The sequence below is a fragment of the Salvelinus alpinus genome, chromosome 30, assembly GCF_045679555.1.
Source record: "Salvelinus alpinus chromosome 30, SLU_Salpinus.1, whole genome shotgun sequence".
Lineage (NCBI taxonomy): Eukaryota > Metazoa > Chordata > Actinopteri > Salmoniformes > Salmonidae > Salvelinus > Salvelinus alpinus.
In genome coordinates this window covers 37,169,388-37,188,151 of record NC_092115.1, presented here as the reverse complement: position 1 = coordinate 37,188,151, position 18,764 = coordinate 37,169,388, and the positions used below count along the sequence as shown (strand labels likewise).

Genomic DNA, 18,764 nt, shown 5'->3' with positions numbered 1-18,764 from the left:
CACGGGGGCATTGTCATACTGAAAAAGGACTGTTACAAAGTTGGAAGCACAGAATCATCTAGAATGTCATTGTATGCTGTAGCGGTAAGATTTCCCTTCACTGGAAATAAGGGGCTTGGCCCTGTTGGAATCGGCTAATAGCCCAAACCATGAAAACAGCCCCAGACCAATATTCCTCCTCCACCAAACTTTACAGTTGGCACTATGCATTCGGGCAGGTAGTGTTTTCCTGGCATCCACCAAACCCATATTCATCCGTTGTACTGCCAGACGGTGAAGCTTGATTCATCACTCCAGAGAACCCGTTTCCACTGCTCCAGAGTCCAATGGCGGCAAGCTTTACACCAGTCCAGCTGACGCTTGGCATTGCGCATGGTGATTTCATGAAGCTCCCGACGAACAGTTCTTGTGCTGACGTTGCTTCCAGAAGCAGTTTGGAAAGGTGGCATCCTATGACGGTGCCACATTGAAAGTCACTGAGCTCTTCAGTAAGGCCATTCAGTTTTGTGACAAGGTAGGCGTGGTATACAGAAGATAGCCCTATTTGGTAAAAGACCAAGTCCATATTATGGCAAGAACAGCTCAAATAATAAAGAGAAACGACAGTCCATCGTTACTTTAAGACATGAAGGTCAGTCAATGCGGAACATTTCAAGAACTTTCAAAGTTTCTTCAAGTGCAGTTGCAAAAACCACCCAGCGCTATGATGAAACTGGCTCTCATGAGGACCGCCAAAGGAAAGGAAGACCCAGAGTTACCTCTGCTGCAGAGGATAAGTTCATTAGAGTTACCAGCCTCAGAAATTGCAGCCCAAATAAATGCTTCACAGAGTTCAAGTAACAGACACATCTCAATATTAATTGTTCAGGCCTTCATGGTCGAATTGCTGCAAAGAAACCACTACTAAAGGACACCAATAATAAGAAGAGACTTGCTTGGGCCAAGAAACATGAGCAATGGACATTAGACCAGTGGAAATCTGTCCTTTGGTCTGAAGAGTTCAAATTTGAGATTTTTGGTTCCAACCGGCGTGTCTTTGTGAGACGCAGAGTAGGCGAACGGATGATCTCTGCATGCGTGGTTCCCACCATGAAGCATGGAGGAGGAAGTGTGATAGTGTGGGGGTGCTTTGTGGTGACACTGTCTGTGATTTATTTAGAATTCAAGGCACATTTAACCAGCATGGCTACCATAGCATTCTGCAGTGACACGCCATCCCATCTGGTATGTGCTTAGTGGGACTATCACACCTCCAGGCTGTGTAAGGGCTATTTGACCAAGAAGGAGAGTGATGGAGCTCTGCATGAGATGACATGGCCTCCACAATCACCCGATCTCAAACCAATTAAGATGGTTTGGGATGAGTTGGACCGCAGAGTGAAGGAAAATCAGCCAACATGTGCTCAGCATATGTGGGAACTCCTTCAAGACTGTTGGAAAATCATTCATCATGAAGCTGGTTGAGAGAAGGCCAAGAGTTTGCAAAGCTGTCATCAAGGCAAATGGTGGCTACTTTGAAGAGTCTAAAATTACTACTACATGATTTCATATGTGTTATTTCATAGTTTTGATGTTTTCACTATTATTCTACAATGTAGAAAATAGTAAAACAAAGAAAAATCCTTGAATGAGTACGTGTGTCCAAACTTTTGACTGGTACTGTATAGTGTATATGCTTATTTTGCGGAATGTAAACCATTTGACTGTTACAAAAATAAGTGTTAATGGTCGACAGACATTGTCTCTACAATCATTACCAATTTGGCACTTTAAAGCTAAAAATATTGTATGTTATTTGCACTTTTAAGGTTAACAGGCCTATTGCTTTATATCATGTAAGAGCATCGCAATGCATAGTTTCAGAGGATATTGCCCCTCTAACTATTCAAACATGGATTGCTGTGTTTAAATGGGCAGCAGGTGGCTTATCGATTAGAGAGTTGTGCTAGTAATCTGAAAGGTTGCAAGTTCAATTCCGGGAGGTGAAAAATATGTCGATGTGCCCTTGAGCAAGGCACATAACCCCAATCGCTCCAGGGTAGCCATTAACTCTGATGAATCTGGCAATAAGCCAACAATCCCTGTTATTTCTCTTCGAGTGACCTCCCAAGAGTTGTGTGCGGCGCCTTGCACGCTCAGGTCCCATGCCAGCATGAGCAACAGCAGTCAGGCATTCCCTCTATCCAGTGCCATTCCTCGACCACGACACCCGCAAAGTAAAGAAACGCCTGGGTAGTAAAGGCCCGGTTTAAAAAATATATATAATTGTTTAAAGAGCCATTTTCATTGATGAAAGCTGCGCATTCTTTACTTGCTTCTAAAGTAAAAAAATGATTTATCTGTCTAAATGGCAAACTTGTTGACTGACATGATTGTTCCGCGGAGTGGAACAGGGAAACCCAAGACCAGACACAGACGAGAAGACAGGAATGCTATTTATTGAAACACAGGGGGAAGATGGAGTGCAGGCCAGGGGAAGCTCGGGCGGGTTGCAGGAAACCAGGTGCGGAGGCTGAGACAGGAGCGAGAGGGGTTGGGACAGCGTAAGCAGGTCCGGAGGGGAATCCAAGGGAGCAGTAGAGTGGGGAATCCAGGGCAGAGTAGCAGGATGAGGAGACGTGGAACTGGAGATAGGGACCAGAGTCAGAGCGGGCAGAACTGTAGCGGAGATGAAAACCGTGTCAGGCAAGGAAAACAGGATCTAAATAGTAACAAACGGCTAGAAACGTAGACTGACTGAGCAGAGATTACAATCTGGCAGTGTGGAAGTGGCAGGACTGAGTATTTGTAGAGGTCTTAATTATGGAACAGGTTGCAGCTGGTGGGGATGTGCTCTGACTCCAGCACACCTGTCTCCGCCCACACAATCACACACAGAGAGAGAGAGAGAGGGAGAGGGAGAGAGCACTGGGGGAGTGGCGGCGGGTCAAGGAGACACAGGATGAGCAGTAGAAGGTGTGGCAGGAGCAGATGTAACAATTATCAGTGCTTCAGTTCCCTCTGAGAGACCTAACAGCCTACTTTCTGCTAAATTGACAGTCTAATCTAGGTCAGGGAGGGGCAACTTTGATGGAGGTGGGGGCCACAAAAAAATCTGAACTCATCATGAGGGGCCGCAGTGACTTACAGGTCTGCATACCCACATCCATACCCACACATGCAGTCTGAGTTGGCCCTATTCTTTTTTGGGGCCCTAAGCAAAATTTAGTTCTGGTTCAGGTATGTTAATCCCCGTTTCGTTTCTTTTGCATCCGTTTAAGAAACGTTTTAACAGAATTGGCGCAATGAATACACCCCTGATCACATACAGTTCACTTTCATAGCAGCCACATTCAAACAGCTTGTTGTATATACAATTCCTTCTAGCATCAATCTACGCGCTCTCCTCCTCTCAATTTTTCCCTTTGCTTGTGGACTTCATTGCACAACACATCAGCTGTTTGTGACAACTCAAAAAAGCATTTCCCAGCGCTAGCTGTACCACCAGAGTCTCTGGGTTCGCGCCCAGGCTCTGTCGCAGCCGGTCGCGACCGGGGGGTCCGTGGGGCGACGCACAATTGGCCTAGCGTCGTCCGGGTTAGGGAGGGTTTGGCCGGTAGGGATATCCTTGTCTCATCGCGCTCCAGCGACTCCTGTGGCGGGCCGGGCGCAGTGCGCGCTAACCAAGGGGGGCGGGTGCACGGTGTTTCCTCCGACACATTGGTGCGGCTGGCTTCCGGGTTGGAGGCGCGCTGTGTTAACTTTTACTTGGTACTCATCCCGGATCCGGGAGCACCCCCCACAGTAAAAAAGCTGACTAGCATAGCCTAGCATAGCGTCACAAGTAAATACAAGCATCTAAATATCATTAAATCACAAGTCCAAGACACCAGATGAAAGATACAGATCTTGTGAATCCAGCCATCATTTCTGATTTTTAAAATGTTTTACAGGGAAGACACAATATGTAAATCTATTAGCTAACCACGTTAGCAAAAGACACCACTTTTTTTACTCCACCAGTTTTTTACTCCATCAGTAGCTATCACTAATTTGACTAAATAAAGATATATATAGCCACTAACCAAGAAACAACTTCATAAGATGACAGTCTGATAACATATTTATGGTATAGGATATGTTTTTTTAGAAAAATGTGCATTTTTCAGGTATAAATCACAGTTGTACATTGCAGCTGCAATCTGAAATAGCGTTGGAAGCAGCCGGAATAATTACAGAGACCGACGTCAATTACCAAAATACTCATCCTAAAACATTTCTGAAAAATACACAGCCTACAGCAATTGAAAGACAAAGATCTTGTGAATCCAGACAATATTTCAGATTTTCTAAGTGTTTTACAGGGAAGACACAATATGTAAATCTATTAGCTAACCACGATAGCAAAAGACACAACTTTTTTTCTCCACCATTTTTTTCCTGCATCAGTAGCTATCACTAATTCGACTAAATAAAGATATATATAGCCACTAACCAAGAAACAACTTCATAAGATGACAGTCTGATAACATATTTATGGTATAGGATATGTTTTTTTAGAAAAATGTGCATTTTTCAGGTATAAATCACAGTTGTACATTGCAGCTGCAATCTGAAATAGCGTTGGAAGCAGCCGGAATAATTACAGAGACCGACGTCAATTACCAAAATACTCATCCTAAAACATTTCTGAAAAATACACAGCCTACAGCAATCGAAAGACACAGATCTTGTGAATCCAGACAATATTTCAGATTTTCTAAGTGTTTTACAGCGAAAACACAATATATCGTTATATTAGCATACCACATGAGCTAACATCACACCAGCATTAAATCAAGGCAAAAGGGGCGATAACGTTATCGCCACCAAAATATATTAATTTTTTCACTAACCTTCTCAGAATTCTTCAGATGACAGTCCTGTAACATCATATTACACAATGCATATAGAGTTTGTTCGAAAATGTGCATATTTAGCATCACAAATCGTGGTAATGCAATGTAATCTGTCAAAACATGGCATGCATTCTGGCCGGCGCCATCTTGGAAAGGCACCTAAGTTTACGATTATTTATCGATTAGATTGACTAAAAAAATACAGGTTGGACAGCTAATGAAAGATGCATTGGTTATTAATGCAACCACTGATTTAGATTTTTAAATTTACGTTACTAGACATACATTGTGAGTTACAGCCAGACTAGTGCCGCAAAAAATGGCTGACAACTGCGTTTACATTTTTCCACATAAATACGGAATAAAATCATAAATAACTCTTACTTTTGGACGAGCTTCCATCAGTATCTTGGGCAATGTGTCCTTTGTCCAAAAGAATCGTTGCTTTGTTGTAAAACGACCTCCTCAACTTCGGAACTAGCAGCTAACGATAGCTACACGGCACACACATGCCCAAATCCTCAAACGCAATACTAAGGAAATTCAGAAAAATTGCAATATACTCCCATAAACTGATATAAATCGGTTTCAAATAACTTCGTTATTATGTTTCTAACACCTATATCGAATTAAATCACAGACGGATATATCTTTGATCAATAACGAGAGCTTTTGAGCATGCGATTCTGATGTCCTCCCTTGCGTCCTGGCGAGCGTCGAAAAGAAGGGTCATCTCACTCCATTCCCTTTTATAAACTCTGAGAAACACCTAGAGACACCATTCCACTTCTCATTGGTTACTGACATCCAGGGGAAGGCGGGTGCAGTTCATGTCAAGCCATAGGGCACACACAGAGTTTTAAACTGATCCGAGATCAGAGACTATTTTTCAGAGCTTCGCATGTCCTGTCATGAGTTTCGCTGTAGAAAGAGTTCTGGTTCACCCACAGACATAATTCAAACGGTTTTAGAAACTAGAGATTGTTTTCTATCCAATAGTAATAATAATATGCATATTGTACGAGCAAGAATTGAGTACGAGGCAGTTTAATTTGGAAATGTAAAAGAATAAATAATGCTAACAGCTCCCCCTATTGACAAAATTAAGAAGCAGTGCGGCTTGGTTGGGTTGTGCTTCGGAGGACGCATGACTTTCGACCTTCGTCTCTCCCGAGCCCGTACGGGAGTTGTAGCGATGAGACAAGATAGTAATTACTAGCGATTGGATACCACGAAAATTGGGGAGAAAAGGGGGTAAAAAAAAAAAAAAAAAAAGAATTTCCAAGCCAAACCTTCCTATCATGACCGCTAACCGCTACACACAGCCTACATCGTTGTCATGTCATAGTCAACATAGTTACTAGAACTAACGTGTTAGTAAACCCACTACAATCATGCAGCACAGTGTACAGTCAGCAACAAGCAGTTTAGCAGTTACACCGATGGGCCCCGGTGGCAATACATTTATAAAACCAAAAGCTTACCTTGCCTTGGAAGAGTTCCAGTGTTGAATAGCCATAGTCAGCTAGCTAACATAGCATCCCTCTCTATTTGAGCCAAGTGTTTGAGTAGACCAAACTAGCTAGCTCCATTCGATGCTAGCTAAGTAACTGAACGTGAGAAAAATATACACTACGAAATATAGATAGCTCTCTCTCTCTCTCTCCTGATTCTCCTTAATTTTGGAATAAATTAATTTGTTCAGAACTGTTCAACTATTGTCTTTCTCTCTCTTTGAGTCAGCTACTCACCACATTTTATACACTTCAATGCAAGCTAGCTGTAGCTTATGCTTTCAGTACTAGATTCATTCTCTGACCCTTCGATTTGGTGGACAACATATCAGTTCATGCTGCAAAAGCTCTGATAGGTTGGAGGACATCCTCCGGAAGATGTCATAATTACTGTGTAAGTCTATGGAAGAGGGTGAGAACCATGAGCCTCCTAGGATTTGTATTGAAGTCAACGTACCCAGAGGAGCACAGTCTTCTGACTACACCATGGTGCTACCCTACAGAGTGCTGCTGAGGCTACTAGACCTTCATTGCAAAACAGTGTGTTTTAATCAATCATTTGGTGAAGTGAATATATTTAGTATAGTTTTATTTAAAAAGGACTTTTTTAATGTTTCACTATTTGTATTTTTCTGAAATTCACTGAGGAGGATGGTCCTCCCCTTTCTCCTCTGAGGAGCCTGCACTGGTCTCTTAGTACATTTAACAAGCTAACTAGCCAGCTAACTAGCGATTAGCATTAGCGGCTAACAACATTTATTTTAGTCACAACTTGCTAAGAAAAGACAAACTAGCAGAGAGTAATATAGGTCTAATAGAGTAATTGTAGAACACTTGTGGGAATCAGAATTATTTTCACCAACATCTTGTTGCATCTACCTGACCATGCAAACTGCAGTGAACAGCAAGAAAGTGTTTGTGACTCAGAGCAACTGCTCTCACCTTGAGTGACAGGGAGCAGGGATTGGTGTGGGAAGCGACATGCAGAAGGAGGGAGAAAGACGACACAACTAGCAAACGGAGTAAACTATAAAAACTGACATTACACCCTCCTGAGTTGCGTATCCCATTTAACAAACCAGAAATGTCAATACGGTTAACGTAAAGTAAAAACCCAAACTGGTCCATGTATCAATACCGATATATAGTAAAATACGATAAACACCCAGCCCAAGGCGAGAGAAGAAAAAAAAATTAACAGCTAATTTCACGCAATTCTACAAATTATGCCAGGTGGAGAGGGGTGGAGAGAAATGTTTGCGGTTTTTAATATGATATCTGAGTGACAATGACTAACAAAATCAATGGGGCCCCCCCTGTCGGTAATTCGACCATGATTACTACAAGTTTAGATAGCTGGCCGCTAGACTAATTTACCATTCTGAAACATTTCAGCTGACATGGGCTAATTGAGTTACTGTCAGTGACTAATATAACAAGAGAAAAACAGCTGATGCACAATTTCAAAATTGCACCTTGTGTATTCTACTATTGTCATGACTTCCGCCGAAGTTGTTCCCTCTCCTTGTTCGGGTGGTGTTCGGCGGTCGACGTCACCAACATTCTAGCCATCGCTGATCCTTTTTTCGTTTTCCATTGGTTTTGTCTTGTCTTCCATCACACCTGGTTCCAATCCTATCAATTACATGTTGTGTATTTAACCCTCTGTTTCCCCTCATGTCCTTGTCGCTGATTGTTTATTGTAAGTGTATGTGTACATCTGTACTGGTGTGCGTTCGGTTATGTTACCCATTGATTTTTATTGTTATGTTTTCCTGTGGGTTTTTTTGTGAATAAACTGCGCCGTTGGAAACACAGTTATTTCTCTCCTGCGTATGACTTCTCTGCCGCCAGTTAAACACCTTTACAGAATCTCCGACCTAACTATGGAGTCAGCAGGAAACGGTACCCCGGTCATAGGAGTGGAGGAGCGCGTCCAGCAGCATGCAGCAATACTACACCATCTTGGCACCACCATGGACCACGTTGTCCAGACAATGGACCGCTGGAAGAGACAGGGAGTTCTTCCAGCGCCTCCACCAACACAACCGGGGTCTCCCCTGAGCGCCCCTTTCCCGTCTGAACCCAGTGGGATTCGTCTCTCCTTGTCCCAGGAGTACGACGGGAGGGATGCGAACTGCCAGGGGTTCCTGTTATAATTAGACCTCTACCTGGCCACCGTCCACCCGGCTCCATCGTGTAGTGAGAGGGTGTCTTCCCTCGTCTCGTGCCTCACCGGGAAAACCCTGGAGTGGGCCAACGCTGTGTGGAGAGAGGGAGATGCGGCGTTGGACCAGTTTGAGGAGTTCACCCGCCGTTTCCGGGCAGTCTTTGACCACCCGCCCGAGGGTAGAGGGGTGGGTGAACGCCTCTACCATCCGAGGCAGGAGACGAGGCGCGTCCAGGAGTTCGCCCTGGAGTTTAGGACCCTGGCTGCCGGCGCGGGATGGAACAACAGGGCCCTGATTGACAATTACCGCTGCAGTCTGCGCGAGGACGTCCATCGGGAGCTGGCCTGCAGAGACACCACCCTCACGTTCGACCAGCTGGTGGACCTGTCCATCCGGCTGGACAACCTGCTGGCTACTTGCAGACGTTTAGATCGGGGTCTGGTGGTTCCATCCTCCCGCACCCCCTCTCCGATACCCATGGAGCTGGGAGGGACGGTGCGCAGGGAGACCGGAGGGGGTTCCCGCTCGTGCACCATCTGTGGCCGCAGAGGTCACACTGCCGGTTGGTGCCGGGTTGGTTCCTCTGGGAATCGAGGCAGCAGGCAGGGCGCTCTGGCGTCACCCCAGGTGAGCCGGCACCATTCTCACCCAGAGCCCTCTGTTGCACATATGTTTGTGTCTGTCACTTTTCCTGAGTATTCCCTTCATTCCCAGCATAAGGCGCTCGTAGATTCAGGCGCGGCTGGGAATTTCATTGATAGAGCGTTAGCTCATAGTTTAGGGACCCCCATTGTTCCCGTGGATGTGCCCTCCCCCGTTCACACCTTATATAGTCGACCATTAGGGTCAGGGTTAATTAGGGAGGTCACTGCTCCTTTGGGCATGGTGACGCAGGGGGGAACACGGAGAGAATAAGTATTTTCCTTATTGACTCTCCTGCGTTTCCCGTGGTGCTGTGCCTACCCCGATTAGCTTGTCTTAACCCTACTGTTTCTTGGCCACAGAGGGCTCTCACGGGGTGGTCTCGAGAGTGCTCAGGTAGGTGTTTAGGGGTTTCCGTTGGTGCTACTACGGTGGAGAGTTCAGAACAGGTCTCCACCGTGCACATTCCCCCTGAATAAGCCGATTTGGCTCTCGCCTTCTCCAAAAAGAAGGCGACTCAATTACCATCTCATCGACAGGGCGATTGTGTGACAGATCTCCTGGAAGACGCTGCACTTCCCAGGAGTCACGTGTATCCCCTCTCACAGGTGGAGACGGAGGCTATGGAAACATATGTCTCTGAATCCCTGCGTCAGGGGTACATTCAGTCCTCCACTTCACCAGCCTCCTCAAGTTTATTTTTTGTGAAGAAAAAGGAGGGAGGTCTGCGCCCGTGTATTGACTATCGGGGTCTGAATCAGATCACTGTTAGGTATAGTTACCCGCTACCGCTCATAGGCACAGCGATAGAGTCAATGCACGGGGCGCGCTTCTTCACTAAACTAGATCTCAGGAGCGCTTACAACCTGGTGCGTATCCGAGAGGGAGACGAGTGCAAGACGGCTTGTAGTACCACCTCGGGTTACTATGAGTACCTCGTCATGCCGTACGGGTTGATGAATGCGCCATCAGTCTTCCAAGCCTTTGTAGATGAGATTTTCAGGGACCTACACGGGCAGGGTGTGGTGGTGTATATTGATGACATTTTGATATACTCCGCTACACGCGCCGAGTATGTGTCCCTGGTGCGCAAAGTGCTTGGTTGCCTGTTGGAGCATGACCTGTATGTCAAGGCTGAGAAATGCCTGTTCTTTCAACAGTCCGTCTCCTTCCTAGGGTATCGCATTTCCACCTCAGGGGTGGAGATGGAGAGTGACCGCATTGCAGCCTTGCGTAATTGGCCGACTCCCACCACGGTAAAGGAGGTGCAGCGGTTCTTAGGGTTTGCCAACTACTACCGGAGGTTTATCCGGGGTTTTGGTCAGGTAGCGGCTCCTATTACCTCACTGCTGAAGGGGTGCCCGGTGCGCTTGCAGTGGACAGCTGAGGCGGACAGGGCTTTTAGTCACCTGAGGGCTCTGTTTACCTCGGCTCCCGTGCTGGCCCATCCGGATCCCTCTTTGGCGTTCATAGTGGAGGTGGACGCATCCAAGGCTGGGATAGGAGCTGTGCTCTCACAGCGCTCGGGTACGCCACTGAAGCTCCGCCCCCTGTGCCTTCTTCTCGAAGAAGCTCAGCCCGGCGGAGCGAAACTATGACGTGGGGGACCAGGAGCTGTTGGCTGTCGTAAATGCCTTGAAGGCGTGGAAACACTGGCTTGAGGGGGCTAGACACCCTTTTCTCATCTGGTCTGACCACCGTAATCTGGAGTACATCCGGGCAGCGAGGAGACTGAACCCTCGCCAGGCAAGGTGGGTCATGTTTTTCACCCGTTTTGTGTTTACTCTGTCCTACAGACCAGGCTCCCAGAATGTGAAGGCAGACGCATTGTCCCGGCTGTATGACACAGAGGAGCGGCCCATGGATCCCACTCCCATACTCCCCGCCTCCTGTCTGGTGGCGCCGGTAGTGTGGGAGCTGGACACGGACATTGAGCAGGCGTTACGTGCAGAGCCCGCTCCCGTCCAGTGTACCGCTGGGCGTCTGTACGTCCCGTCTGCTGTTCGTGACCGGTTGATCGATTGGGCCCACACGTCACCCTCCTCTGGTCATCCTGGGATCGGTCGGACAGTGTGCTGTTTGAGCGGGAGGTACTGGTGGCCTACCTTGGCTAAGGACGTGAAGGTTTATGTTTCCTCCTGCTCGGTGTGCGCCCAGTGTAAGGCTCCTAGGCACCTGCCCAGAGGTAAGTTTACACCCCTTACCCGTTCCACAGCGGCCTTGGTCGCACCTGTCGGTGGATTTTCTAACTGATCTTCCACTTTCACAGGGTAACACCGCGATCCTGGTCGTTGTGGATCGTTTCTCTAAGTCCTGTCGTCTTCTTCCTCTGCCCGGTCTCCCTACGGCCCTACAGACTGCGGAAGCCCTGTTTACACATGTCTTCCAGCACTACGGGGTGCCTGAGGATATAGTGTCTGATCGGGGTCCCCAGTTCACGTCTAGGGTCTGGAAGGCGTTCATGGAGCATCTGGGGATCAGCCTTACTTCAGGTTTTCATCCCGAGAGTAATGGGCAGGTGGAGAGAGTGAACCAGGATGTGGGTAGGTTTCTGCGGTCCTATTGCCAGGACCAGCCGGGGGAGTGGGCGGCGTACGTGCCCTGGGCCGAGATGGCACAGAACTCACTCCGTCACTCCTACACTAATCTCTCTCCCTTCCAGTGCGTACTGGGGTACCAGCCGGTTCTGGCACCTTGGCATCAGGGTCAGACTGAGGTTGCTGTGGTGGACGACTGGTTCAGGCTCGCGGAGGAGACATGGGAAGCCATCCGTGTCTCCCTTCAGCAGGCCGTGACGCGCCAAAAGAAGAACGCAGATCGCCACCGCAGTGAGACCCCGGTGTTCGCACCGGGGGACCGGGTCTGGCTCTTGACCCGAAACGTGCCCCTCCGCCTGCCCTGCCGGAAGCTGGGCCCGCAGTTTGTGGGGCCATTTAAAGTCCTGAGGAGAGTGAACGAGGTTTTCTATAAGTTACAGCTTCCCCCCGATTACCGTATTAACCCCTCGTTCCATGTGTCTCTCCTCAGGCCGGTGGTGTCTGGCCCGCTCCAGGAGTCTGAGGTGCGGGAGGTTCCTCCACACCCCTCTGGACATCGGGGGGCCCCGGCGTACTCCGTTCGCTCCATACTGGATTCGAGGCGTCGGACGAGGGCCTTCAGTATCTCGTGGAGTGGGAGGGGTACGGTCCGCAGGAGAGGTGCTGGGTTCCGGTCGAGGACGTGTTGGACCCTTCTATGCTGCAGGAGTTCCACCGTCTTCGTGCGGATCACCCTGCGCCTCGCCCTCCGGGTCGTCCCAGAGGCCGGTGTCGACGCGCTGCTGGAGCCGCATGTCAAGGGGGTGGTACTGTCACTACTTCCGCCGAAGTCGGTCCCTCTCCTTGTTCGGGCGGCGTTCGGCGGTCGACGTTACCGACCTTCTAGCCATCGCCGATCCACTTTTCATTTTCCATTGGTTTTGTCTTTTCTTCCATCACACCTGGTTCCAATTCCATCAATTACATGTTGTGTATTTAACCCTCTGTTCCCCCCCATGTCCTTGTCCGCAATTGTTTGTTGTCAGTGCTTGTGCACGTTATGTTCTGGTGTGCGTTGGGTTTTGTACCCATTTATTGTATTGTTCTGTATCCGGTGGGTTTTTATTATTAAACTGAGCTGTTGGAAACACAGTTTTGCTCTCCTGCGTCTGACTTCTCTGCTGCCAGTACGCTCCCCTGACACTGAGTTCCAAAATATTTTCGATTTGTTTTATTTGGAAATTGTTCCGCGTGCCTACAATAGTCTGTTTCCCATCCCTAATGTAGATAAATTATTCTTTCCATTTGCACAGCTGGAATTGCAATTCAGGCCCCTACAGTATGCTCAGATTACAGTTCATGCGCCAGCAGTCAGATTAAAAACATCAAAAGGACATTTGACATCTACAGTGATCTAGTCAGAGCTTCATGTGACATGATTTAGCTGACTGTTTTCATAAATGATCTAGCTAGCCGACTGTGTTTTCCTAAATGATATATGTCTGTCAGTAGGAGTATGGGGTGCGTGGGGGTTTAACATGATGGTGACTTCCTGTAGTCGAAACAAAGGAACTTCATATCTCTCTGACTAGGGATACTGACCGCTGGTGAGTCCTCCTCCACTGCTGACCATCAGACTATCATCTCTTCAGACACAGCCCTTCTCTCTGTAAAACTCTCTTCCCCCAGTTCAACCCTAACTCAGGACAGATGTCAACAATTATATTTCCGCATGTCTTTGAAGTTGGGTCCTACCCGCAACTCCAAATCCCCTATCCTTTCAGAAAGTGCCTCTGTACCTGACCACAATACAGAGACCATGGTATTTCTCCCCATTTGCCTTCTTCTTCTCTTTTTCTTTGATTTTGCCTCCTCAGCATTTCTAAATGTTGTCATGTGAGCCATCATCATTGTGGTCTGCGTCCTTTAGCTGAGGTCAGATCCATCCCACATCCCCCCAGTTCTACTGACAGTCTGACATCCCAGACCTGGGAAATTATTTATTTGCTTTTGGGGTACAACTTTTTAACCCTAAAAGCGCCAACAAGGGTACATTTCTCACCCCATAAGGTCGATGTATGTACCCTGAAAAGATATAGGCATGGAGCCACCCCAGATTTAGCCCCTGGGGAACATGGCAGCCACTATAACTCAAAAATAACTCTTAAATGTAAATACATATTTAGCTTCCAGTCAATGTCTCTATACCAAGTGGAGAGTGTGATGTTTCACACTTAACTGAGTTGATAGACTATAGCGTTCCAAAAGTCTGATCGCATATCGCCCATATAGGTTTGACATCTTAGGTCATACCGTTAGGCTATAAAAGTTAAATAATACAAATAGAAAAATATCAGATTAGCTCAATTTCCAATTTTTTCAGCTCTGGGTATGACAGAAACACAACACTTTAAATGAACAATACACAAATGTTTATAACAATTGGCTATGGGTGAAATTGATCAAAATATCTGTTCAACACGTCTATTTTGAATCATCAATTTTGACTATAAATGTGTGAACAGTTTAAAATATATGCTTATTTTGCAGATTTTAAACCAGATGTTAAACCAAATGAGAAGTCTTACTGCTTGACAGACAGTGTCTCTCTCTGCAATCATTACCAATTTGGCTCTTTTAAGATAAGAATAAGTTATTTGCGCTTTTAAGGTTAACAGTAGGGCCCATTGCTATATATCAGGTTAAAACATCACGATGCATATATTCTTTTTTTACATAGTTTAAGATAGGATATTGCCAAGTGGTTAGCCTATCGTTGTGCCAGTAATCTGAAATGCTGCGGGTTCGATTCCGGGAGCCGACAGGGTGAAAAATATGTCGCTGTGCCCTTGAGCAAGGCACATAACCCCAATCGCTCCAGGGTAGCCGTTAACTCTGAGGAATCTGGCAACAAACTATCAATCCCTGTTATTTACTTTCGAGTGACCTCCCAAGAGCAGGCTATTACTCACTCACCTCTGGTTTTTGATACTGTGGCGTCGCTCCTTGCACGCTCAGGTCCAATGCCAACACGAGCAACAGCAATTGGGCATATGCCTCTACCCGGAATGCCATTCCTCGACCACGACACCGGCAAAAAACTACCAAATAGGCCCTGTTTTCCCTGTATAACTTTTCTTTGATTCTTGAAGTATCTACACCGGTAGGAAGAGCGCTTCCAAATGCAGAATTATGGATCAAAAATAAAATTGTTTAAACAGCAATTTGCGCTGATGAAAGCCGGACATTCTTTACTTGTTCTAAAATCAAAACCAGATGTATTTGTAAATATAAACTGAGGAGTAACTTGATTAAAGAGCTGCGAGAGGTTGCTTCAATAATTTGGCATCCAACGTTTCAACAGCTCACATTCCACAATAATTATAAACGACGACCTTGTTTCTCTTTGTCGCAGTCTCAGTGTTTTAGGCCTATATATTTATTTGCAGCTTCCCCTAAATGTTCCTTGTGTCGGGATGGTCGGGATGTTTTGATTCTTCTTTCTTCACCCCCTCTCTCTCTGCCACACAGCAACTGCTAGTTTGACAGTCCCGCGAGGCCTTTGCTAGAAAATAGTAAAACCTCCCCCTTCAACATTGGCCCTTCCCTTCTGCTTTTGCATGAAGGGGTATGGTCAACTTTTTAGCTCATGACCTTGGCAGAGATGTATGGCTGTCTTCTGCTAGGGAAAATGGTGCCCAGTCAGCCTCTGTAAGCCTACCTCTGAGTAATTGCTTTATAAAGGAGTTATTACGAGTTAGTAAGCTTATCACCAACACTGTCTACAGTCACACATCAGGTCATTCCATAAAAGTATCAATACATGAGATAAATGTTTATGTATTTCAAGTATTATGCAAATAGGTATATCGATGAATAAGACTCTCACATTCTTTCTGAAATGTTGAACGGTAGCCTAGTCTGGGGACATGCTCAAATGTTCTGTGATAGAAGATCGTTTCTCCCAGATAAATGACACAGTTATCATCAGGCAGGCATATGCAATGGTAGGTAGTATGGGCCGTTGATATTTGTTAATGAAAGAGGTTAGAGGGGTCACCTCAGCCTCACCCTCATTGGGGTCGAAACAACCAGATGCATCCGGGTTTCAGGAGAAATGGAAAGAAAGCCTGCAACAAGATTTCCACTTTTGGACGTTAAAAAGATTCTCCAGTAATGTTATATACTTATTCGCTAGTAGTTCTGAATGTAGCACTCACAAGTCAAAAGCGGTCCCCGAAAATTGAAAACTAAGTCACATATGTTCAGATATGTGCACCATGTCATTGATCTTTCTTTCTCTCTCTCTCTCTCTCTCTCTCTCTCTCTCTCTCTCTCTCTTTCTCTGCTCTGTGTGCATTTTGCTAGCTGTTACTCAAATGGCGAGGGGCTGTACCTCCTTGGCTGGAACTAGAATTGTGTGGGAGGAAAATGTAGGGAAAATGGTGCTGCACAGATTCCAGTAAACAGTCGCTGTCAAACTAGGGATTTCGTGGCTAATTGAGGTCAAACAGAATTGCTCATAGATTATGCATGTATGAACTACATATTGACACACCCAGCCCAAAGCGGGAGGTTTAAAAAATACTTACTAGTTGCCAAAGTTCCAGAGCACGCCTGTAGCCGTTTACACTTGTACCCGTATACGGCTTGATAATCGTAGATTTGGGCACTAACAAGCACCTAAATTGGAAATGGCTGTACAGTAATATGCTATACATGATGTCAGAGCTCTGGCTCTGCGCTTCAAAGTGCTGTATGGGTTTTGACTGACAGACGTTCTGCACTTGAGCACTGCTCACGACAATACATTTCCTCCGTCCCTCCAGCTAATTGGGCAACTTTTGCTAAATGTTTGTTGTCTGAGTGAGGGAAATGTTGTAAAATTAAGATGACTATGTGTTTTGAAAGATGATATGTTGAGGATTATAATAAATACTGCTTTGATGTCATACGAGCAAGCCAAACACCTGTGAGTCCAAATGTACACTTCACATTTCCACATCATAAAACTCATGTCATATACAGCGTCAACGTTCATGATCATTATGTTTGATGTACAATTCCAAGATGACATTGCGTCATATCCTGGGTTGTTCTGAACAGAATGAGCCTATGTTTGTTTATTGAAAAGAACATTCGCAGCAGCAGACGCGCCTGACTCCTTTCTATGCGCACAACATTTTTATAACTTAGCTAGTCATGTTGGCAATAGAACAAGCTTTCAAATCATGCCCACCTTTATAATGGGTTGTTTTTGGATTGCGTAAACAACAAGAGTAATTGTTCGATGGCGGGGGTGTTCCAAACAAAACATCTACAAGTTTGTACTTGCTGTAGTTCCTGAAACAGCACAGCTAGGAGATTTTTTAAAAAGTACCTTATAATAAAAAATATTTGAGTCATAAAAGTGCATTGAACTTGCTTAGGAACTGTGCACACTTTTGAGAGGTGTATGGCCACTTGGATACACCCGTTTTTGTCTTATGTTGCACCTACCCCACTTTTCCAGGAATAGTCTTATCATGTTACTGAATGTATGCAGAGTACTTTCAGATTTCGTTATCAACAAATGCGGCGAAAAGTACAGTAAATGTAAAATGCTAATAAAATCAACAGTGTAGTGTTTGGATTCAGTCTTGTGTCAGGTGAACTGTTGTGTCCTCACCTTTGGTCTAATAATTGTCCCACTATCTCCCAACTGTTCCCTTTCAATTTCTATAAAGGTTATGCATTTTCCTATTTCATCTGTAAGAAACATTTCAATTTAGCCTTATCCAAATAGGCCAATTCCCATGAGTGTAAAGGGTTAACAAGGCAACACGCCATGTTAACTCCTCCTCCACATTTACTGGATTGGTTCAACAATTCAGAAGAAAACCTTCCCAGACAGTTTTTTTGTCGTCAGGACCAGAAAGAGAGAAAAACTGCTAGTTAGGTTACCTCAGCCCAAATGGGTCAGTTAGTTCAGTTGGACAATCCAACAAGTTCTCATGTTGAAGGCCTAACACTGTCACCTGGTGGCTTTAACTAGTACTATATTATTTAACGTATCTAACTACATTTAAAAAATCCTGAAGGTTGTGTACAGCACTGTATATCAAGTCTTTTTTTTTTCGCCCAAACTCTCGAAGTTAAGTGACACATTACAATAATGCCTTGACAGTCATACTTGAGGGTATTCTATGGGCTGTTCTGTCCACCACTTCCACTCCTCCTTTCACCTCTTTGTCTGGAGTCTGGACCTGCATCTGAAACTGTGCACACTGCCACCTGCTGTACAGACATACTAATCTTTCCTACTTAGTATATTTGTCATGCATGTGGTGATCAGTTGTATGCCACATGCACCAATGCTCTTTTGTAAGTGGTTAGATGAATTGGCACTAGCTAAATAGATCCACACAGACACCAAACCCACAGAATATTCAGTACCTGGTGCATCTGTGTGTGTTTAGTTGCACTCACACTCTCGAACTGTAATGCTTACACCTTGGCTATCCTTGCAACCCTCGATAGCCTGTGATCACTGTCTGAGCCGTCAGCCCCCTCCTGACCTTTCACACAGAGATTCAGGTTTCATTCACAATGCACGTGCAGCATGCACACGCGCACACACACACGCACACACACACACACACACACACACACACACACACACACACACACACACACACACACACACACACACACACACACACACACACACACACACACACACACACACACACACACACACACACACACACACACACACACACACACACAGGGACTCTGCATGGCTGCTCTGGTTGTCATGGCTGAAGAGATTAGGGGCTGAAGTGGGGACAGCTGGCCTCTTTCCCCTCTCTTCCTTTCGGTTGATGTGACAGACACAGAAGAAGGCAGAGGAGTTGAATTGTGTTGAAAGAGAGCAGGAATTAGTGACGCCTGTGTGTCAGGAAACCTGCCAAGATGAAGGCAGTTAGGGTCTACTACACAGTGCTGTGCCAACACGCACGCACGGTCACACACTTGCACAAAGAAATGCCCACACGCACACAC

At 45.9% G+C, this 18,764-nt stretch overlaps 1 protein-coding gene across 1 annotated transcript in view; it reads right to left on the bottom strand.

The window, feature by feature from the left end:
- The window catches only part of mmp14b (matrix metallopeptidase 14b (membrane-inserted)), a 30,197-nt gene extending 14,947 nt beyond the window's left edge, over positions 1-15,250 (bottom strand). The window contains exon 1 of the mRNA XM_071375616.1: positions 14,697-15,250. Coding sequence (XP_071231717.1) covers positions 14,697-14,795 — 99 coding nt within the window. The 5' untranslated portion in view covers positions 14,796-15,250. The remainder of the gene's footprint in view (positions 1-14,696) is intronic.
- Between the last annotated feature and the right edge of the window lie 3,514 nt (positions 15,251-18,764).